At 40.9% G+C, this 23,741-nt stretch overlaps 1 protein-coding gene across 6 annotated transcripts in view; it reads left to right on the forward strand.

Moving 5' to 3' along the window:
- Nucleotides 1-7,207: 7,207 nt before the first annotated feature.
- The window catches only part of TCF12 (transcription factor 12), a 184,538-nt gene continuing 168,004 nt past the window's right edge, over nt 7,208-23,741 (forward strand). For 5 of the 6 annotated variants that reach the window (XM_067305579.1, XM_067305582.1, XM_067305580.1 and 2 more), the window contains exons 1-3: nt 7,208-7,329; nt 8,460-8,556; nt 9,594-9,666. In XM_067305579.1, the coding sequence (XP_067161680.1) occupies nt 8,482-8,556; nt 9,594-9,666 (148 nt within the window). In that variant the 5' untranslated portion in view covers nt 7,208-7,329; nt 8,460-8,481. Of the gene's footprint in view, nt 7,330-8,459; nt 8,557-8,991; nt 9,035-9,593; nt 9,667-23,741 lie in introns of those variants that run through there. The other variant, XM_013957093.2, reaches the window with a different exon arrangement.

Genomic DNA, 23,741 nt, shown 5'->3' on the forward strand with positions numbered 1-23,741 from the left:
AGGCAGAATAGCAGAAGTTGTTCTGCAAGAAAGGAAACTACCAAAGTTTACTTTCCCCTGGCTCTGCATCCTGTGTTTGGATTCTTCCATCTCTTACAAGGAGTGAGCTCACACTAGTCTTTCCTTCAGTAGGTGCACCGATACAGTCTCCTTTTTTTCCTGCTTTAATCTGTTTTACATAAATGTGTAGGAATGAAACCTCCTGATTTTATTTGGTTAAAATTAGCTAATGACTTTAAGATTTACTGAGGAAACATGTCCATCCACATAAAAACACAGTGTAATTGTCTATAAGTGATTTCCTTAGGAAACCAGGCTAAAAATGGTGATACTTGTGCTTTACTCTCTCTGCAAATTAACTCCATTCTGAACTGTCTAGCTAATGTCTTTCAATTAAATTAAAAGTGAAAGACTTTTTCAGTGAAAGATGTTTTGCCCCAATTGCTTTCAGCAGTAACCCTTATCCCAGGCATATTTATTTCCAGTCTCTGTCCTGTCACCAGCACAGCTGCAGCCTATCTGCCCAGCTGTACTAGCTCTCCTCAGTCTGCTTGAGACTTTCCAATATGACTTCAGCATGGTGGTGTTACTCTCCGTAAAAAAGAATCTGTATGGCCATGCTGAGGCTTATTGAATGAAAAGATTGACACATTGAAAAGGAGAACAAACCTCTCCAGAAATATCAGTTTACTTTGATTTCATGAATGCTTTATTTAGGCATATGTTTAGATTACTTATTTAAATGAAGCTTTATGTCATACTAATGATTTTTTTAAAATCACCTTTGAAGTTGATGTGATTTTAAATTAACATTATTAAGGTGGTGTAAATCCCCCTGTGCCTACTTCTCTTTTATAAAGTAAAGCACTGTAAAAGCACAAAAACTTTGTTGATTTTAGCTTTAACTTGTTCTTAAATGCTTTTAGTTAACTTAAAAAAGACTGGCTTAACAAAATAGGTACCCAAAGTGACTTTTGTGTGAATTTAAAATCACTTTCTGATTTAAACTGTTTATTTTCCAACTGATAATCTTCAGGTTCATTTCTCAAACAATAAGCAGGAAAAGGAGAAGTTTTTCAGGGTGCGCATGGCCTGCAAGCTCTGCTGCCATGCTCTCACAGGGAGACCTTGCGCTCGTGTCCAACGCTTGGCAGGAGGGGGAGCGGGAGAGGGAGCCCCGGAGTTCCCGGCGGGGGGGAGCAGCGCTGCCCCCCCGAGAGCGCGGCAAGCGAAGGGCTCGAGGAATCGCTGTACACGAAACACGAGGCTTTTCCCCTCAGCGCGCCGAGGAGCCATTTCCCGAGCAACAATCCCGCCTAGGCGAACCGCGAGGTGCCGCTTGGCGTGTGAACGCGGGGCGGCGCGGCCGCCCGTCCCGGGGCCGGGCCGCCTCGGCTTTCCGAGCCGGGCGCAGGGCGGCGGCGGCGGCGGCGGCGCCCCGGGGAAGGGGGCAGGGCGGCGGGCGCGGCCCGGGAGCGCGAGGCGAAGGCAGGGCGCCGCGCCAGCCCCTCCCGCCGGCTCCGCGGCCGGGGCCGCCCCCCGCCTCCCTCCCTCCCTCCCCGCCAGAGCCGGGCGGCGGAAGGACAAATAGTCCTGCCGCATTGTTCGGCCGCGGCAACTTTCGGCCGCCCCGGCGGGGAGCGGGGGGGCCGCCTCGCTGCGGGCCGGCGGCGGCGCGCCCGGGGGCCGCGGGCGGCGCGGCGCCCGGCGCCGGGAAAGCGAGGCTCGGCCCGGCCCGGCCCGGCCCGGCCCGGCCCGGCCCGGCTCGTCCGGGGCGGCGCCGGGGGCGGGGGAGCCCGCTCGCCCCAGCGCCGCCGCGCTGCTCGCTGGGGTCCTCCGGGGGGTGCGGGGCGGCCGCAACTTTCCGCCCTCCTCGGCCCCGCTTGTCGCGCCGCCCGAGGGCCCGGGGAGCGCCCTCCCCCCCGGAGCCCCGCGGCGCCGGCGGCCGCGTTTGCCCGCGCGAGCGGCCGCCGGCCCCGAGCCCGCGGGGGCGTCCCGGGCCGGGCCGGGCCGAGGCGGGCGGCGCGGGGCGGCGCGGCCGCGGTGAGCGCCGTGAGCGCCCGTGGGGCCATCCCTCTGGGTTTGCGCCTTTGCTTCGCCTTTTTTTTCTTTTTTCTTCCCTGAACAAATTTGTCTTTACATAAGAATTCCTACGGTGCACATCGTCCCTTACGGCAAGCTAAACCTTTTACCTACTTCCCGCTTAGCCAGAAGTACTTATGAACATTTTGTCCACAGCAATAACAACAAATTAAGTTTAGCTGAAAATGCCCCCATAGAAACAGTTTCCAACTTTACAGTAGTCAAACTGCATGCTCGCCCTGGTCACCCCCATCCCCCAAGAAATAAAATGGTGAGAGGTTTCACCGTGACATCTTCCTGCTAATGTTCTAAAGGTTTTTTTGTTTTAGAAACTGCTGTACAATTTTAATTTCTATGAAGTAAATATAGAAGGCAGCAACTGAGGCAGCAAGTTCAGTTATCTGTACGATGGGAGTAAGTACTGTTTAATCACGAGGCTTGACTGTGTGAGAATACTTGTATGTCTATTTGTGGGATGCTTTTCCGAAGTCTGTTTTAGAAGGAAGAGGTGTTGGAGGAACACAGTGCCTCCCCAAGAGTTTTATCCAAGACATAGCAACAAAAATCTTTTTATTAATTTCGATCGGCTTCAGTCAGATTCCAGGTGTCCCCAGGCACAAGTCAGAAAATGGAATTGTTTTGCCCATGTTAGCCACAGGAAATCAAGTTGTGTTGTCCCTATTACTGGCTCAGAATGAGCATGGCTGCGAGTACTGGGAAGCCTACTGGAAATTGTAGAAAGGGTTAGTTTGTTTTCATGGGGGTGAGAATTTGCCTGTCGTCAAAAAAACTGAACCAAGAAGAGGGGATTGCTGAGCAATGGAGTTTATCGGGGATAAATTGCTCGCTGTGGATGCAGGCTGGGTGCATACGTGTATGATTTAAAGGAACCATGCCAGTGAAAACTCCATCCTGGGTCAAATGCTTTGTCAGGGAACACCATAGGAGCTGGCATGGTGTGGGTGGCAGTGGGGAATTAATTCAGTGTGTGTAAATTTAAGAATAAATAAAACAAAAGGAGGCATGCAAGCTTAATGATTTTATTCACACAGGCATGATACATTAAATAATAATACAGAATACATTTTCTCACATCCCTGAATACACAACAGCTGTCTCCTGTATCAAATATTTTTCCTTTAAGGAGCAGAGGGAAAGCAGCGTACAAAAGACTGTTAAAATCAGGGTATGAATGTGGTGCTTTTCAGGGTTCTGTGCACAAGTGATTTGTTTTTTATATTCCTCTTAAATTTTTTTTTTATGTCCCGTGTGTAATTCTTTACCATTTTCATGGCCATGTTGAAGCATGCGGAAGAATGTTGCCATCACCATCTGGCAACTTGCAATTCCCCAATTGCTGTGGTTGGTAGCTGACCATATTGATGTTGGTAGATCAGCTGTCAGGGCTGTTACTATAAAGATTTACAGTTGTGTTGTGTGCTCTGTCAGAGACTGGAGTTTACTGGTGGCTTTGTATGAATGGATTCACATGCCTATTCTTTGCACTACTCCATGGCAGACCTAAGACTTCTCTAAGGAAAGAGTATTTATCCATAAGACCAATAAGCTTGTTTGTCTCAAAGGAAAATTCACCAGTGATAATATGACGGGGAAAGCATCTTCAGGAATTCAGCCCTTGTAACTGGACTTTTTTGCTCACAAAATCACTAGCAAAATGATTGACAGTTATGATTCCTCCTATATTTCTGTGCTATCCATCTTATTTGTTCCTCCCATGATACTTAAGACCTTTTATTTTTGCGGAAGTAAAAGAAAAAGGGTTTAACAATTGCATAAGGCGGTGGCACTTCAACCTTCCACATGCAAGGAAGGTACTGTAGCATCACAACAAAGCTGGAAGCTTTTCATTTTTGTGTGATTAATGTAATATATGTTTGCTGTATTTGCCAATTTGTGAGGAGAGAACCTTGACTATAGATTGGAGCAGGAATGGAATAGGACATATTTTCTGTGCTGCAAATGGAAATCTATATTTATTGTCTGAGTGAGAAGTTTTCTGATTCCTATTTCTTCAAATGTTTTGAAATGTTCATAAAGCCTGACTTGGGCATATTTTCTCATAAAAATTTCAAATTAGCTGAAAGCTGAGAGCATTTTTTAAATGTTGACCACATTATTTTTTTCTGTTTATTTTTTTTTCCTTTTTATAATTCTATGGTAGGATGTGGGTATGCAAAATATATATATTTTTTAACTCATCCTTTGCAGTGAGCAGGAGGGATTCATAGAGAGTGGCAGAAAAGAAAGGATAGTAAGTAAGCAGCAGCTTGAGAAAGGGGTTGGAGATTCTTTGAACAGCTGAAAGACTTGGTGTTACATATAGATAGAATATTGTAGCTTGGTGATTTGAATGTACATGCTATTTTGATCGATATTAAATAGGGAGGGTTTCAAAACTGAATAGGTCAAAGGTTCCAAATCTGACCAAAATGACAGATATTTAGTACCCATGAAAAATTAGTTTAAATCTCTTTTTATAATTTTGTTGTAATACAGGATATAATAGTTACTGATCTCTTTCACGCCACTCTCAGTTTTATTTAGGCTATCTGCATGAGTTCCTTATGAAATTTCTGAACTGGCCAGCTCATCAAATTCTTGAATACCCAGAGCAATCTCCTTCAGGTCGGACTAATGGTATACTTTGGGCCAAAGCATACCTTCCATGGGGCTTGTGTACTTGCTAAGTTGTTTGGCATAGTTTCTGGAAATGTCTTTTACATTCTGGTCATTTTTCTGCGGGTGACTGGAAATGCAGTTATTCAAAGAGGACAGTCAACTCGATAGAGATGTGGTGCAGCAGAATGGCTGCCACGGTGCAGCTGTTGGTAATGAGGGTGCTTAGTGCTAGCATTTACATGAAGAGGTGATATTTGGTCATTCTGGATGAATGACCAAATGCCACTTTAATTAAAATATCTTAGGCTATTTTATATATCTTTAAACCCTAGGTCATGGGTTATATGAATATCTCAGCTTTCACATAAAGTTTCTAGCTGCAGATAAAAGCCTACAAATGTGAACCTTAAAACCTCAGTGATCAGAGGGCAAATAAAAAGAATTATTGTTGAAATTCAGTTTTAATTTCGATACAATTACACATCGGTACAAATAACTTCTAACATTATTGCTTCCGCTATCTTTAGATTCAGTCAGTGTCTAAACTATGTTATTGGTGTTGTGGCTGTACTATTGGGTACTGAGTACCAATACCAGTATGTTTTAAAGAGTAATCTTTTAAGAGAAACAATATTTTCACAATATGTAAATAGAGGATCCTCCTTGCAATTAAAATATGTTAAAGAACAGTCCTCATGAAACATATAATGATCTCTGTCATTGCATGCTTTCCTCTAAAGTGAAGCATTATTTATACATCAAAGGGAAAAAGTACATATTTATATCCCTCTGGGGCACAGAGAATGGAAAGCATTGTGTTGATATTTTAATACAAATTGCTTCCTGCATTTCTAAGTAGCAGATATATGAATATTCATAGAATCACAAGGCCAGATGATTACTCCAGTACGTGGCATATAGGGGAGAAAAACGGAAGAAAAGTTTTAAAGGCTTCAGAATTGTCAGTGTGTCTTTGCTTGGGGTTGGTAAGTTTGGTATCACCCTCCCCTTCCTCCAGAAGGCGTCACAGTTAGGATGCTGGGGATGGGAAGTATTGAGCTGGAAAGGATGGGGCCGGGGCCTGGAGAGCCCTCTGTACAGCATGCTGCTTTCCAAGCCTGATGGATTGCCAAGCAGCAGTCTGCAAAGGGATGAATGCTTCGCCAAGCACCGTGCCTTCCCTCATATGCTTATTACCTCCCTGGAGGTTTTAGGTTCTCCAGGATTTTAAGAATGGTCTTTTGCTTTCCTTGTGTGTTGTAAATCCCTTAGCTCCAAAAGAGTAATATACTGATAGCTGCAGAGATTTTTTAAAATTATCTGATCACTTTTGGAGAGAAGGGGGTATTATAGCCCTCAGCACCTAGGGTCAGAAAAGAACCCAGTTTATATGGTAAGTAGTAGGCCGAGACCCAGATGGTGGCAAGTAGGTGCCACCTGGGGGCTCTGCAGGCTTGAGATCTATATATAACAGAGCACCAGGTTATGCACAGGGATCAAAATCTTTGGCATTATGAAAAGCAGTGCATTTTTGTTAGGCTGCTATGCTGTTGTATCTGAGCAGCCTATGAACATGAGATAAACTTCCCTGCAACCTAGGCTTGCAGTGGTGTTTGGAAAAAAGAGAGCTAGGACACAAAAAAGTGATTTTTCTGTAGAAATGTCAGGACCCAAAAGAGAGCACGGGTTCTTCAACACACATGGAAACCATAAGGCTAATTCAGCTGTAGCATCACCCATTTCAGAGAAGTGCACTTTTTATATGAATGTGTGTTCTTGTATAACATAGATATTTTTATGCTTTGGCATGTTATGTGTTTTAAATTTTGTATATTTAAAAGGAAGTTGCCAGTTAACGTTTAAAGCTTGGTGTATTCATATGCAATTCTATGTTGCAAAGTAAGACTGTACATAGGTATATTAAAAGTGTTTAAGCCTATTTTAGGATATTAGAAGTCAGGCTAAGTGCGATAATATATTTTGGAGCACGGATATTGGTACAAAAGCTACATTTTGAGATTTGTGTGCTAGCATGTTTGGGTGAGTTGGGGGGGTTTGCTTTTATGGGTGCCCCTTGTGGTACTCCAGTGCGTGCCGAGCCCTGGGGACTGCAGCTGTGCATGTGGGTCCTGCTTTTCTCTGGGTGTGCCGTGCCGTGCCGTGCCGCGCTGGGTCGCGTCGGGGCCGCGGGGTGCCCGGTCCCGGCCGCCGCCGAGGCCCGGCGCGGGGTCCTGGTGCGGCCGGGCCGGGGCCGCCGCTGCTCTCCGCGGCGCTGCGGCCGCCGCGCGCGGGGCCGAGGGCGCTGCCCGGGCGGGGGCTGCCGCGGCCGCCGCCACCGCAGCGGCGCCTCCCTCCCTCCCGCTCGCTGGGCCGGCGCGGCGCGGCAAGGGTTAAGCGCGCGGCGGCGCTCGGCGCGGAGGGATACGGAGACGGAGCCTTGAACGTGGTGCTGAGGCTCTGTAAGCAAAAAAATGTCTGCCTAAGGGAAACCCACAAGTTCCTTCCAGCGGGGGGGGGAGCGCTCGGCTTGTCGCCTCCCACCCAGCCCGCGGCCCCGCCGCCGCCGCCCGCTCGGCCCCCGTGACCGGAGCTCGCCGGGGGCAGCAGGTAAGCGGCGCCGAGGGGCCGGGGAGAAGTTGGAGAGAGCCGTGGGGGAGGGAGCGGCGGCCGGGCGCTCCGAGGGGCAGCGGCGGCGGCGGGCAGGGGCCGCGGCCTGGCGGGAGCCGGAGCGGGGCTGCCCCGCGCCGGGGGGAGGCGGGCCGCGGGGGCCGGGGGCTGTGGAGCGGGAGGCGCCGCTGCGGAGCCCAAGGGGCGGCGATCGGGGCCGGCCGCCCGGGGCGGCGGGTCGGGCGCGGGGGGTCTCGGCCGGCGGGGGGGGCCTGGGCGGGCCGCGGTTCCGGTGGTGCCGCCCGGCCCCGGAGGCAGGGAGCCGCGGCCGGCGCCCCGGGCGCGTTGTCACCGCGCGGCGCTGAGCGCTCGCAGCGCGGCGCCGCCGCCCGGCCCGGCCCAGCCCGGCCCCGCCGCGGGGAGCGCCGCGCCGGGCGGCTCCGAAACTTGGAGGGCGGCGGGGATGCGGCGGCGCCCGGCGGGGCACAAGGCAAGGAGCCGGCCCCGCCGCCCCTCCTCCCCCCGCGCCGCCCGCCCGCGCGCGCCCGCCCGCCTGCGCGCCCTCGTCCCCCTTCCCTCGCCCGGCGGCGCGCCCTCCTCACCCCCCCGCCTGCGCGCGCCTGCGGGCCCCGGAGGCGGCTCCCGCCCGCCGCCGGCCGCGGCCCCGGAGCCGGCGGTCACCGCCCGCCTGGCGAGCGGCCGGGGCCGGTCCCGCCTCCCGGCGCCGGGCGGACATGGCCGTGCGGAGGCGCGGGCGGCCCGGGCTGTCAGCCCCATTGTTGCCGAGACAGTGAGTCACTTAATCCCTCGCTAATTCGCGGCGCGCGGCGCGGCGAGCGCTCGCTGCCTCCCGCCGGCCGGCGGTGCGCTCCTTCCTGCCGGCCGCCGCAGCCCCGTAACGGCGTGCGCGCGAGGTGCGCGGGATGGCGGAGAGGCCGAGCGGGGGAGAGGAAGGAGCCCGCGGAAACTTGCGGAGAGTTGGTTAGCTTCGCGCGGCTGCGGCCGCTGATCCCGTCCGCCGGGCTGGTGGAGCGCGGCCGCCCCTGCGCTCCCCCCGCGGCCCCTCCTCGGCGGGGCCGGTCCCCTCCCCTCGCTGTGAGGTGCCCCCGGGTCTCTTTTCGGTGCCCCAGGACGCAGCGGGAGCGGAGGAAGATGAACTCTCAGCAGCAGAGGATGGCCGCTATCGGAACGGACAAGGAGCTGAGCGACCTGCTGGACTTCAGCGCGGTAGGACATCCTTCGCGTCCTCCCGGGCGTCTCCGCGGTCGGGGCAGCAGCGGGCAGGGCTTGGCCAAGCTGGGCACCTGAACTTTGATGTCGTGTCTAGACTTCCAGATTTAGTACTGTAATACCGACTGGGTCAATTGGTTTAACTGGTTGAAATCAGGCTGACCCAGTGGTGGCATAATCTAATAATTAACATTTGTAAAGCTGGTGTATGGCACTGGTAGTTTTGCCTTTTTAAAATTTTATTTCTTTGGAGAAAAAAAAAAGACACAAACAAACTAAAAGGGAATTTACTGTTGTCTGGAAACAATAGGAGTTTTCATTGATAGTTTGTACTGTAATTTTGGTTTGCAAAGGTGAGATTTTCTGTGTGATATTTTTAACAGACTATTGAAAAGGTGCTTGATTTATGAACAAAATAGAAAACTGCTGCCTTACGAATGCTGTCTCTGTCAAGTGACTTTAAACTCATAGATCAGTAAGAAATATATTTTGACTTATAAAATTTGTGATGTATAGCTATTTAAAATTGCAATAATAGAAATCTTTTTCTTTTTCTTTTCCTTTTCTTTTCCTTTTCTTTTCCTTTTCTTTTCCTTTTCTTTTCCTTTTCTTTTCCTTTTCTTTTCCTTTTCTTTTCCTTTTCTTTTCCTTTTCTTTTCCTTTTCTTTTCCTTTTCTTTTCCTTTTCTTTTCCTTTTCTTTTCCTTTTCTTTTCCTTTTCTTTTCCTTTTCTTTTCCTTTTCTTTTTCCTTTTCTTTTTCTTTTTCTTTTTCTTTTTCTTTTTCTTTTTCTTTTTCTTTTTCTTTTTCTTTTTCTTTCCTTCATGTACAATGGAGAGTTTAGTGGTACTAATAAATTGCAAGGAGTGCTTATTGTCTTTATGGCTTGGAACATGCATCTACTGTTTATTTTCTAGTAGAAATATGCATCAATTAATTGTTTTATATTCAATCTTTTTTAAGCCTGCAGACCAGATTAATAATTCAGCACAGTGTTTCAACACCAACTTAAATATATCTTTTTCTTGTTTTGCAGATGTTTTCCCCACCTGTTAATAGTGGGAAAACCAGACCAACTACGTTAGGAAGCAGTCAGTTCAGTGGATCAGGTAGGATGCATCTGAGATAGCAAAACCTAGTTGCATGAACTTGATATGTTTTCGCATAGTTTTAGTATGCTTGAAGTATGATAATCTTTCATTTGTACATAGTCTCATAAGACATTCAAATTAAGTAGAGATGTCCTATTTTGATCTGACTTGATTAGACATTTTGTTCTTAACTTTAGCCACAGTCTTCCTTTTATGTGCCTTAGACTACTCATCTCAATACAGTGAAATGTTAAGTATCTCCAGTCACACTGACATGCAAGTTGTTTATCTGTTACAGTAAAAATGAATGGCTTCTTTGTTTTTGTTTGATAAAATTGAACTTCAGTAAGTATTTCCTAGTGCCTGTATGAAAGGGGAAAACGCTTAAGTAAAATGCCAAGTATTGAAATAATCCTGATTGAAGAACAGATTTTAAAAATATATATTCTTAAGGAAAATGTGTTATTTAGTGCCTGTCTTTTCTATAAAAATCCTAGAATTTTAAGAGTTACTAGCTAGATGCTACTGGTTACTAGATCTGAATTATTCTATTGTATTACTATAGTGATTTGCTAAAACTTTGTTTACTGGCACAAGCACAAGTCCTCATCTGTCATAGCAATATGTATGTATTTTAACAATATGTAAAGGAGAAAATTACTGCCTTTTTCTGTCCCCTTCTCCTCTCCCTATTGGGACCCTCGTTTAGTACAAGATAATACAATTTTCTAGTACTTTGTAGTCCTCAAAGTCCTGACATATATTTCTCCTTTGTTGAAGCTTTATCAATGCATCTTGAAAACAAGTAACTGTGGCTGCTTGTTGCATATAGCTTGTTGCTTGCTCTTTTCTTTGAGGACCACCTAATGTCTGTTTTCAGAGACTTTTGAGCTGAGTCTGTAATACGAAATGTAAGTGTAACTTTTAAAAGACACTTCTTGGAAAGAATGTATTTATTATTTCTTCTAAAGGAGTAACTTTTTCATAATGCTTTTTTTTTTCCTGAGTGTATATTTTGTATGAATACAATGAAGTGATGTTTTTGTTTTTAGTTAAAGTTAATGAAAATAAACTTTTAGAATGCTAATATGGGTGCAATGCAGGAGTTGCTTGAAATTCTGCAGTAACTTTACCTGTTTACTTCATATGTTGCCAGAGCTATTGCTTTGAGAGTCCAGATGATGCCTTGAATTTTAGTGATGCTTTAGAAATTTTATTTTTAACAGCATTAAAAAAGCTTCTAAATTGGAGGCTTGTGCAAACTCTTCAGAGGGTATTTTTACACCATTTAATTTAATGAAAATATGTAGTAAGGGTAATAAATGTGATATACATTTAAGGAAGTATTTTACCCCCCCTTTTTTTTTTCCTCCTAAAACATAAGTGGTGACTTGGTCTTTACATATAAGTTAAATTATTTTTAATAGTAAGACAGCAATTCCATATACAATGTAGTTATCCTGTTTGTTTATTTTGTATGACCACTTAAGACAGTTATTTCTCAAAAGCTTGTTTTAAGAGGTTCAGACAGCTAAAATTTACTGTGGGGAGCAAAACCTGAGTTTTTTTTTTTTCTTCTATACCTTGCTTTTCCTGGACAAGTAAAATAATTCTCTGCATAATAAAACTTTCATAGTTAATTTGGATATTAGCTCGGTCTTAGGTGCTACAGCTTGTCCTTTGCGTAGGTAACATTTTCTCCTTCTCTTTTGTTTTCTCCCCTAATGCTAGCTCAAAAAAAGAGAATGCCAAAATACTTAACTTGTTGGGGGAAACAGTGTTACTGACTTCTTGAATTTCTTTATTGGGAAGCCTAATCTCTCCTGATACAGGATATCATCACATAGATACCAATCATGGGGAATGCACTGCAGCTGTCAAACAAGCTACAACCTTGACAAAAATCCCCTTGGAAAAAGATAATGGTATATAGCTGCGGTTTTTAATTCATAGTGCTTCTCATTGCAGAGACTTAGTGGTTAGTGGAATTATATGCACTAATTCTTGTAATGTTACAATGACCGAAGCCTTGACCTAGGGGGACTACTCTCTGCAGCAGTGAGAGGTGACAAACTTCTATATTGGTTGTGTTCTGAGCCAGAGCTAAGCGTCGTAGAAAGACCTTGTTGAGATGGTTGGTGAAGTATGGGCATTTGATCTGTGGTGCTCTGCTTTAACTGTGATCTTGGTTAATTTCAAGTGTTCTGTAGCTCCTAGGACAAATGATGTTTGAACACTGGTCCTTTGTTTTTCTTGCTACTAGAGGTCACTTTTTAAAGAGAAACATGGGAGGAAAAGGTATTTATTCCTTTGAGCTATCCAGTACCAAAAAGCACAGGATGTATAGATTTCTAAAAAGTACTTTTTCTGCTTTGAATACATGATGAGGATGATGATGCCTCTTAAAGAGGCTTTCTGTGATTTTGATTGCAACTAGGGAAGTGTAGCTTGCTTCAGTATCTTTACCATCAAAAATAATTTTATTTCCCTTTTTTGATATGTTTACAAATATACAAAAGGAAGATGGTTTTCTTTTGCTGGAGTAAGACTATGTTTATTTCTTGTTAGTTATAATAGAATCTCCTTTTCTTATTAAAACTTAATAAATAAAAATAGCCCCCTCTCCCCCCCTCCCCCAAACCAATTCAAGAAGCAGCTTAATGGCCCCCGTTCAGTAGGCAAGAACTATGCAGACAAACAATTGATTTTCATGTGAGTTTGTTTTAAGACTGTCTATTTCTGGGAAATTTAAATTAGAAGTAATGCTCATGATGTCTTTCCTGCCCCCCCTTTACCCCCCCCCCCCAGCCTCCATTTTAAAAGGACAAATTAATTGCTCAAGGATGGCTAGGTTGTTTTGTTTTTCAGGTTTGGCTTTCTAAAGTTTTGGGAATGCTAGGGTTTATGCTATTAATTCTTATGTAACAAGCTTGATCTGATATGCTTCTGCAGTTTGTCTGTTGTTAGGTCTTATAAAAATATATGTGTAACTAGATTACATAAAGAAATCTAAAATGGCTGATATTTATATTTTTTTCTTTTTTTAGAAAAGGCTGTCAGATTTATTCAAAACACACTGTTCCTATATTAAAGATAGCTGGAGTGTCTAGAAATTTCTGGCGTTGGGGAAGGCTGCCTTTCTACAGGTCAATCAGTTATGAATGAAAGATGCAGATGAAATAAGTGAACTAATCTGGTATATCATAGTATCTTATGACAGTAAGTCATGTAAGCTGCTGATAAAGTCAACTATCTTGGTCAGACTACTGGTGAAAGTGAACATATTGGGAAAAATAACCTGATATCTAAGTTAGTGAGTTAAACTACAAAATATTCCTCAATTCCTCTTGTAAATATCTCCTGTTTAAAACAAAACTTTCCATTCCTTCTTTTCCTCCAAAACTAACTTGTTAAGATAAGGACTTCTACCTTAGAAATGATAAAAGGAGAAGACAAAGATCTGCTCTGTCAGACTTCTTAATTTTAATTTAATCAATCAGGCTTTTTTTCAGGTTTTATTTAAAATTAAAATTTTCTGTTTTGCTACTATGATTAATAGTAGTGAGCATGATTTACAATGAAATCATGTTTGCTTTTGTCAAAACCACAAAATTTATGTTAATCAAAACCGGGATGGTTATCCCTTTTGCCCTATGCCTTTCATTTAATACAGGATCTCCATTAAGATCCAGTTACAATACTCAGATATACTGTCTGCCATAGGCAATAATACTGAAATATTTCCATGGTTCCCAGTACGTTTGATCTCAAAATTTCATTTTTTTTCCTCAGTAATTGAAAATTTTTAACCTTGGGTATGGTACCTTAAAATAAAACTTAGTTGCAAAGAACTTTTTAGATTTTAATGAAGAATGTGGTCTGAGATGATATTTTCTTATGTGGCCTATGGCCTACTACTTTCAATTCTTGTAGCCTTCTAGTTATACTGATAGTATTTTTGTGTGTGGCTGTGTGTACATGCAAGATTTCAGTCAAAAAGCTGAAGTAAGGTAATGCGCACGTCTAATGGAAAACTAAGTGGGAAGAGTTTAAAGTAAGAGGAAAAATTCAAAAGCTAAGTAGTCAAAATACAATGTATCCATTGCCTGTAAGATTCTTCTGAAGTGTTTGAAAAACACGTACACACATTTATGCCCAGAAAACTTTGGGCACAAATCTTATGCATATTTAGATATTCCTCATAGTAAGCCTACATGCAAAAAAACCTCTTAATATATCTGGATACTGCCTGTGTGCAAATTCACATGGTTGCCATTTCCACTTCTTTGCCCAATAATCTAGTGAATTTGAAAGGAGAGGGTTGGGATAGGCCACTAATTAGCGGCTTAATGCAAAACCATTTAAGTTGCTAGCCTCCCATTAATTGAGTGGCTGTAAATTAGGGGCCCCTACATTCAGACTGGAGGCAATGGTAGTTCCACTTTAGTAGATCTATTAAGTTACCAGACAGTGTTTCCAAAATTAGTAAAACTTGACATGAATGCTGTTTGTCATTCCTGTAAACTCTTATTTCCTCCCTAATGTGATGTCAGCAGTTCCTTATAAAAAGTTTGGTATAGCAATGTGGATGGGCAATGTTTCAGACGCTACATTCGTTAATATACGTTGGCTCTGCTGAAGAGAGAAACACTCATAATTGTGACAGTCAAATCACTCCTAGGGTGAAAACTGCAGAGTGAGACTTTTCTTATATACAAATTAATGCTTCTAACCTTTCAAAATACATTATATTCTCTCTCTCTCTCTCTCTCTCTCTCGTTTCTTGTTTCTTTCTCCCTCTCCCCCCCACCCCCCCACCCCATTGTCAGAACTAGTTCGTCAGGAGAATCAGTTCTCTGCTGTTGTTCTATGTGCCTTTCAGGTGCAGTCTCCTTTTGGGATATGGGAAATTTCTGGTGCCTGCTTCTAATCCCTGAAATAAGCCAATGAGAGATCTCATGTGGTCATGTAGTTTGGTCTTTCAACCATAAAGAGTTAGTCCACAGCAAATGCTGTCTGTCTCTTAAATAGAGAAAGGTGGAAGGCCTGTATCTGAGGACTTTGATTTATATTTTTTGTCTGGTCATCCAAAATATGTTACAATCCTGTATCTTTTTGTTTGCTGTTCAAAAGAAGATAAGCTTACTGTGTGTTACATGCCAAAAGTCTAGGGCAGTCTGTTAAAATAAACATTAGATTATGCAGCTAAGTGATATTTAAATTATTTTTATTTGTAATACATAGTTTGTCCTCCAACTCTGCTAAAAGTGAACTGGCAGGACTGGTAACCTGGTACTTCATCTTTGCTCTGAGGAGTGCTAAATTCAGTCCTCTTCTAAAAATCCTGGAAAGAACTCTAGAAGCATCTTGCTTAAAAGCAGGAAAGTCATTAGCTTCTCTCTTCCCTAGTTGTTTGTAGGGGAGCCCTGTGGATTATCCTTCAAATGGGCTGAACCCAAATGAAGTGAAGATTTCGGACTGGATTGCTCACCTGCTAGAAGGCTGATACTGTGCTAGTATGTAAGGGACTTCACTGCTTGCCTGTCGGCACTCTCTGCTGCTCTTGCTCTCTTTTCCTCCTCCCCTTCCCCTGCCTTTAGAAGGATAAATTGTCAGAGGCTTACTTGATGAACAGTCCTGGAAAGTACAGCATATGGAAGGGCTGAACAGTTGCTTCTGTCATACTGTTTAAGAAAAAGGAGAGGAAAAACTGTTGGACAAATGGAGGGAGCTGATAGTCCAACTTTAAAGCAGGCAATCTCCTGCAAGGAGTTTATGGTCACATGGATACTATTTTTTTTATGATTATGAAAAAGTACCGGATGATTTTGATTTTTGATACTCCTGGAAATTAGAACCATTTCATACTAAATCCCCTAATATAACTTCCTGAAGTGGTATTTTAAAATATGAATAATTTCTGTCTCTTTCACATATATCAAACTACTTTGCATAAGTTATGAAAGTTATTGCAATAGCTAGGTGTTCTCAATATAGCTTGTTGACCAGATAAGTAGGTGTTCGTCAGTCATTTATTGCTGTTGGCTATGTTTTTGAAAATGTGGCTGTTATCACTTAAGTTGACTCTATAAACCTCATGTCAATTGATAAGAAATTCCTTGCTGTCTTCCGAATACCTAATCTTAGTATTTTTAGTAGCATTCAGTCTTTCATCTATTTAGAGATGTACTTGACATTGTTAATATGGGAAACGATAATTTGATGTATTGGTTTGTAGAATGCATTCTTCCAAGAGGTTAATCTGAGATTTCCAGCAATTAGTTCTCCCTGGTTGAGAGTGGTGATGTGACAACTGTGTTATCTAGCACAGCATCTCGCCTCCAATCCTTGTATTAAAGTTACTGTGTTGCAATACAAGGAAGATCTTTGCAACATTATTTTTAGGTGTCTTAGAAGGTCTGAAGGCACAATAATGCCTTGTCCTTTCCTTTATGGCGTGGAACTACACAATATGGGAACCTGCACCTTTCCCAGACAGTACTTCTTTGCTCTGTAGAATTTTTTCTCATATAACTTTAGATGATGAAGAGTATCCAGAGGTTTCAGGGTTTGTAGGTAGGAGCACGATTTGAAATTATCTGTTGTTTTATTTTTGGATTTACTTAGGGAGCAATATATTCCTGAGTTCTTTAATGGTGGTTGAACTTAAAATCAGTCCCTTTATTACTGGAGAGCTTTTAATATGTAAAATAGCTAAGGTGTGAGATTTTGTGTTTCTTTGTTGCTGTTCTGGTCTTTTTTGTCTCTGGTAAGGGAATTGCATGTTATAAGTTTGTCATTCATACATAAATGCCGAAGTTCCCCTCTTCCCCCACTTATTTTAGCTGTCAAACCAATATGATAGCTGTTTGTCTCAGATAATTCTACTTTATCTGTAGTTGAGACTATAGATACCATTATATGAATTTCTTTAAATATATGCTGTAAATATATTTATATATTTATAGTATATATAAATATATACTATACTATACATTTGGCAAACTGTTTTCTTTCATTTGTTAAAGCTATAGTGTAATTCTTCAGATTTATCTATTTTTTCCACAGTTAAAAAATGTGTATATTATGAACAGAGGAATTTTTAAGGCACTAATATAAAATCATATCACTTGCTAAGCTTGGAGTTCATTGAGACTTCTTGAAATTGAACGACCTGCATAAACTTGAGTAGCTCACTAGACCACTTGCACTGACTTTTCTTAACCACTGAGTTGAGGTTTTTTGGTACAGTAGTTCTGACTGATCATATTTTTGGGGTGTATGAATGAGCATTTTTGGAGGCTTTTTAATAGCTTTAAAATTATGTGTAGAGCCAGATGTGATCTATATGGTGCAATAAATAAGTCTCCTATCTTAAATTTCCTTCACAATAAATGTTACGTTTGTTTTTTTAAAGTCTTTTGTACATATTAGATTATCATATTTGACGGTTCAGTTTTAAAAAATAATTTTATTGTATGTGTCCTTTAAGAACCTTTGTTTTAAAGGAGTTGTGTAATTTAAAATATTAGCACTTCTTGAAATGTATACGGTAGATTTTGTTTAGTCCTGTTGTTGTATGCCATCTTATAAAGAGAGAAAGAGTCACTAAATTTCAATGGTAAATAAAGAAATAACAAAAGGCAGTGTTTTCTTCTGCATGCAAATTACTTGATGCAGGTTGTTATTTAATACTGTAGCAGGGTTTAACAGATATGTATGCCTTACTGGCCAATTTTGGTAATTAAGCATTGTAAGAAAAAGGAAACAAACTATTTTTTCAGTGCATAATAATCTCCATAGGATAGGAAATGTATTTTTAATCTCAATCTCTCTCTCTCTTTTCTTATCTTGCCTTAAGAAATAATGGCCGCACCTTCTTTTTTTTTGTGTGTGTGTGTGTGTGTGTGTGTGTGTGTGTTTCCCTCTTAATAAGAAAGTCTAGAAGTTTCTGGTTTTATTAAGTATATCAACCTGAATATTTGCAAGTACTTGTAAGCTTTTTAAATTCTACAATCCATTATTTGCATTTATTATAAATGGTTATAGAGGCAAGTTTGTTGCTATTATGAGTCTAAGATGAGATAATTGATAATTTTTTTAAATGTTTTGAATGAATGCCTTGTTTTTTTTTCACTTGTAAAACAAAGCTATGTTTGTAAGCACAACTTTCAAAAACATAAAGGACATACTTTTTTGGTGAAGATGTTAACTGAATACCAAGAATGGTCAGAAAGCAGCTTTTGTTATATTTAATAATGTCTCACTGTTTTCAGAGGATAATCAGGCTAAAATGTACCCAATCAATCTTTAGGATGTTGTTAGACTCTTGTGTGCTGGAGATATGATTTTTGGAAAGAAGGAGGTGAAATACTCAAATTTGCTCTAAATGAAATAAAGTTCCTGTTCTTATTAATATAATATAGAAAAATCTCACATCAGCACATCAAGTAAGTATTGCTGATGTTTTAAAGAAGTAATTGGAATGGAGGGTGGAAGAGGGAAGGGACTTGATAAAAAGGATTTACTTTACAGCTGTGTTAATTAGGGTAATGTTAATTCACGTGCTGTCTAGAACTGCTAACAAAACTTTAACATAAAACTAAGTTTTTCATAGTGGACAAGGAGGTTGTGTAATTCTGTAGCAGTGTCAGGGAAAACTTAACTGCTCATACTATTGAACTCTAAAAAAGGAAGCTGAGAAGTGTGTACTTCTGGTATTGCACAAAATTTCTCTTTAGCGGTAAGTGGAAACATAGATATTTTTAGATATACATGTCAGATTTGAATGAATAACAGTTCTTCCAAAACAAATCTTATTTATTGCAGTGGACCTGAATTGTTAACTCCTGATGTGCTACAGAGATTGTCTATATTGTTGGTGTTTTTTTTTCTGGTAAGCGTTGGAGTATGGATTCCTTTTTCTATACCAGTTGTAGCTGCAAAAACAGTAGTATCTCCATGCCTTTAACAGGGAGTTAATTATGTGGAGTTTCCCAGAAGTCTTTCACTATTTATACTTTTTTGCTGGTGAGCTCTAGTAGTAAGTTCAGCCATTTGTTTTCACTGTCCTATCAGCTTATTTGTCTGGAAAAAAAACTCCAGGAAACATTTTGTTTGTATCTTATCTCTTAGAGAGCTCTTTACTGCTGATGAAGATGAAGCAGTGGAAACACAGAGGAACTTAAGTTATTCTGGATTGGAGATTTTTTTTGTGTGTGTTCTGCGCCTTGCTTGAAAAAAAAAAAAATTAGACATATCTCTCCATTTTTAAATACAAAGATGAATTGACAGATGAATAGGTGTAAAGAAAAAATCTAGTAAAACAAAACCCCATTTTATACAGTTGTGTACATTTTGCAGGTAAAATACCAATGAATATCAGACCGTGCATGTGCTGTGTGTTAGCTGTAATGAAGTGTAAATCAAATTGACTCTATATAAGCAAGCACTCCATCTGTAGTGTTGCCTGGTGTCAGTTTTTACTCTGTTTAGACTAACCAAAATGTTTTGATGTACAGTATTTTAATAGATATCATCGTCTTTGAGGGGTGAATTGATTTGTAGTACTCCCGTCTCCTTCCATGTCCATTTATCAATAAAATCTTTCGGGAACTGAGTGGTTCCAAGTCTTGTCTAAAATAAACATCACATGCACATTGGTTTTTTTTATGTACTGTCTGACTTTTCAACTTGAATATCTATTTAAAAGTCCAAAATAAACAGTTTTCTTGAACAAGGCAATAGGAGGGGAACAAGAGGGAAGAATTAGCCAAATATAAAACTTACTAGTGGGTGTGATTCACACCTGTTAGCATATAATGCATAAGAAAAGTATGTGAAGAATTTAATTTAAAATAACTTTGCTTTACAAAATTGGTTTCTCTAGTTCTGTCAGAAAACATGGTTAAATCCTAAAAGATGTAGATAAATCCAGCATAAAGTCATTGAATTCCACCTTTTTGTATGCTGTTGAGATCTTGTAACCAAATACCTCTTGAATTTTCTACTCTGATGTGTTAGTCTTAGTAGGATGGTGTGGAAGCACATGTTACCTTTGGATACTGAATTTTAGTGTGAGAGATAAATGCACTTCAAGAAAATTCAAAAGTATTTTTAGCTTTCTGTAGGAGAGTGCAATTCACTGTTTTTATTTTTGTTTATTTGAATGCAAGATAATATTGTTTTGCTGTTATCCCAAGAGCTATTGTGGCTAATCTGTGAAATGATTAAACCAGACAGCTTTGCTTGTAGGACAAATATTTTTTTTTATATTGTGATGTTTTGATGATTTTCAATGCGACACCTATACTTGTTCCAGTTTCTTCATGCAGCAGCTTCATGACTCATAATCCTTGCAAAAGAACACAGCTTAAAATAATCACTGATTGTTTCTTTGCAATTCTATTCACTGCCCACTGCAAATAAACAAGAGCAGAAATGACAACATCATTTAATCTTTTAATGTTTGCTTTTGACATGCAAAACATTTTCTTGTAATAGAGAAGTAATCCATAAGGAGAGTAGCTGCTCTTTCATCTTTATGAATGCTAAATGAAGCTAAGGCTTTTATGAGGAGATGGTGATTTAATGAAGATGACCAAGTTCTAGAGTAATGAAAAGCTTTTGTACATTTCTATAAATGATGCGTGGTGCTTACTACTGCAGACTCCCAATGGCTGGGTTTTGTAGTATGTCTTCTGAAGATTAGCGCTTGTGATGCTTAGATGCCAAGGTGATTGAATTGTGTAGTAAATCATAATTTTTCCCTTAACTGTATTTATAAAATAAATACACATCTGTGCCACCTTCTGTGCATGTATGTATGCAGTGTCCGAAATATGCGTTCTCCTGTCTGTGTAATGCCTTTATTTTGGTAACCTTGAAAATATCTGCAGTATTGTATTCCCTGTCCTTGCTGGAGGACAGTAATAAGCACACAAAAAATAGAGCATGAACTTTGTCAATATTACTTATAGCAGGAACATTTGAATCTTCAATATGATATTTTTCTGCCAAGTGTTCTTAAGATGCCAAATTTAAAAAGCTCCTGACTGAAGCAAATTGATTACACCCCCCCACACACACACTTGTTCGCCCTTTCATTTGTTTGTTTCATTAGTTCATTAGGAATAATTTCTTTAAAGAATCTATAGTCTTATTTTCTTAGCAAAGCAAAATAGATAAGACCACATACTTCAAAAAGAAGTGGAGAGAGGCTTTAAATGATGGGAGACCTTGCCCCCTCCAGAATATGCTCTCACTTCACGAATCAGCAAATGAGACTTGCGTTTTTCCTCTTTGTAAGTCACCTTCTTAAAGTGGGGAACTTCCGTAAGAGTTATTTTTATCTTTTTTTTTTCCTTCAACCAAGGTATTAAGGAAGGTTGTGATTCTTTAAGAGGAAGTTTCTGTTTGTATATTGGTCTTCAGTATATGAGCTCTGTAATGTACAACTAGAGGTAATCTTACAGGTTGCTAAACTATTCCAGGGTTGTCAAGAATGTGAAAAAGGTGACTGTGGTGTTATGCTTTTCATTGAATTAAAGGGAAGATATATCTGGCCCTCTGGGACAAGTGAATTTAGGTGAGCAACAACAGGCTGGTTTTGGGTTGCTCTCATATAATAAAAGTGCAGAAATGGATGTATAGCTTGCATATCTTATCTATTTAGTGGCTTGAATCACTGGCTAGTTTCTATGTAGTGGTATACAAACTTTTACAAATATCAGGGTAATATGTTATATCTATTTAAGAGTCTAAATGTTAGATAAACACATTTCAAGACGTGTCAAGGCTGTGTGTGTGAATTCATTTCTGGGAAGTTGGTGAAGCATTATATGAAATTACATCCTTTGAGTGATGCACTAAAACCAGAGCTTATTTCTGTGTGTCCTTCGTACTCATTAAACTCGCTTCTATTTTCAGGATACTTGTTGAGTACTTAATGACTGCTTTAATCATCTGCTTATTTACTATGCGCTAACACTTCCTCTTTCCTTTTCCCCCATCCTGCTAGGGGAAATTGGGATTGGAGAGGAGGTAGAGGCCTGAATATGGAAGATGCTGTATAACACAATTTATATTCTATGATAAAAGTCCTATTCCTTTTGTACTTTGAATAGTTGATATTAGTTTTATAAGGTAAATAGCACTTTCTTCTCCTATAGATGCAACTGTTTATTTTTAGGTAGCTTAAGTGCCCTGTGAACTATCAACAAAAAAACCTTTTTGGTACCTTATATTCCTGCAGGTGAAAATTGCTATGTATATTACAGTGTAACTTGTGCTGCAGTGAGGATTCATCAGAGTTCGGCCATCTCTCATGTATGTGTCATAGGTTGTCTCCAGCTTGGTTGCTGCAGAACATGCTGTTGCTATAGCAATGAAAGTCCTTTTGAAGGCAGAATTCTTGGCAGAGCTGTTGCATCTCCTAAAGTGCTTGGTGTGTTGATCTGAAAGTATCTTGTCAGTATTAGCACATAACTGTAGTGGAAAGAACAGGAAGAATAGATTTCTCTAAAATATATGACTTTCTTTTTTCACAGCTAACTGTGGTTTGAACCCCTGTTCATAAAGCTGTCAATTGGAAAACACTTTTAAAATTTTGTTATGAACAACTCTTTTATACTTAATGTGGATGAATGCATATATAGGTTGAGGTGCCATAATGACTAACTAGTGTTTATTGAAAAAGTATCAATTATATGACTTACACATTTAGTTTCCAACAATACTTGACCTTATTAGTACCCGGAAAGTTTATCCTAAGAGTTACTTCCATGCTTTTGGTTAGTGCAAAGTGGTTGTGAAAAGACACTTCTTTGTCTATAATGCTTTTCAACCTGGTATTTTCCTTTCTTCTAAGTGAAATGGTTGCCAAGCTTCTGTATTATTCGTATTATGAGACACTAAATGTGATGCTAATGGGGGGAGGGAGAATCACTTATAGCAGCATTTAGTTCTGTATTCACTTGGAGACTGTATTTATATTGGGTTATTTTTTCAGCAAGCAGAAATAGGTCTTTGTGTATAAATATGTATTTCTTCTATAAAGTGTGGTCTTGTTATCAAATTAAGAAAAGGGTGTGCACTTCTTGTGTCCCATGAGTCTCTTGTGTCCCCAATAGATATTTATGTCCCATCTGATGTGGATGTGTATATATATGTATGTGTGTATACATACATACCTACACACACGTGTATATTATATATATATATATATTTATGTATTAGCATGTGGTGTTTTAGTCCCCAAATGAAGTGTGGGAGTTCTCGGGCAAATTGTATAGGTACTTGAGACAGCAGTGACATCAATTTCCACATGTGTTATGAGGCTGAAGTTGATTAATTGTCTCTTGGAGACTTGGAAAATTTTTCATTTTTTTCCTTGTAGTTCTTAGCTTAAAATTTGTTTGATCTTCGTGTTTTTAGATAAGAAAAAACTTCATGTGATTAATACCGTACAGAATACTCTTTAACGTGAATTGAGATTTTTCTAATTTTTAGGAGTTCCTCTATTATTGAAGCAGCCTCTAGAAGAGAAGAATATTGAAACTGCCATATAGCTTGCTCCATCTCTTACTGCTTTATGTACTGCTTTTTTATGTACTGGTTTTTATGTCTTTTGTTTCATGATTCTCTCTGAAATAATAGATGTGGATGACAAACACCTGATTCTTCTGTACCTTCCAAGTGAAATTAGGGAAGAATGAAGTTCCCCAATCAATACTTTATCTGTACTTGAACTTTCTGCTAGCTGTAGTGGGCGTGTGCATGCCATGCTAGTGATCTTTAGCTTCTTTTTTCTTTTTAAATCCCCGTCACCTCTTGCCCCTTTTCCAGCGCAGGAAAGCAGCCTAGTTTCAGTTTGGCTCACCGCGACTGAGTTGCTGCTTTACGCAGTTTAGAAATGACTTGTTACTTAGAGTTTCCCTATGTGTTGGTCTAACCTGGCTAGACAAGTCAGGGTGCAAGTGACCTTGGTTCAGTGAGCCCATGGGTAGAAGGAGAGGTTGGGATTGATTACACTGGGATGAGAATGTGAACCCAGGGAATTGGAGTCCGCGAAGTGTTTGTGGTGGTTTTCCCTT

Source organism: Apteryx mantelli, chromosome 15 (genome assembly GCF_036417845.1).
Source record: "Apteryx mantelli isolate bAptMan1 chromosome 15, bAptMan1.hap1, whole genome shotgun sequence".
Lineage (NCBI taxonomy): Eukaryota > Metazoa > Chordata > Aves > Apterygiformes > Apterygidae > Apteryx > Apteryx mantelli.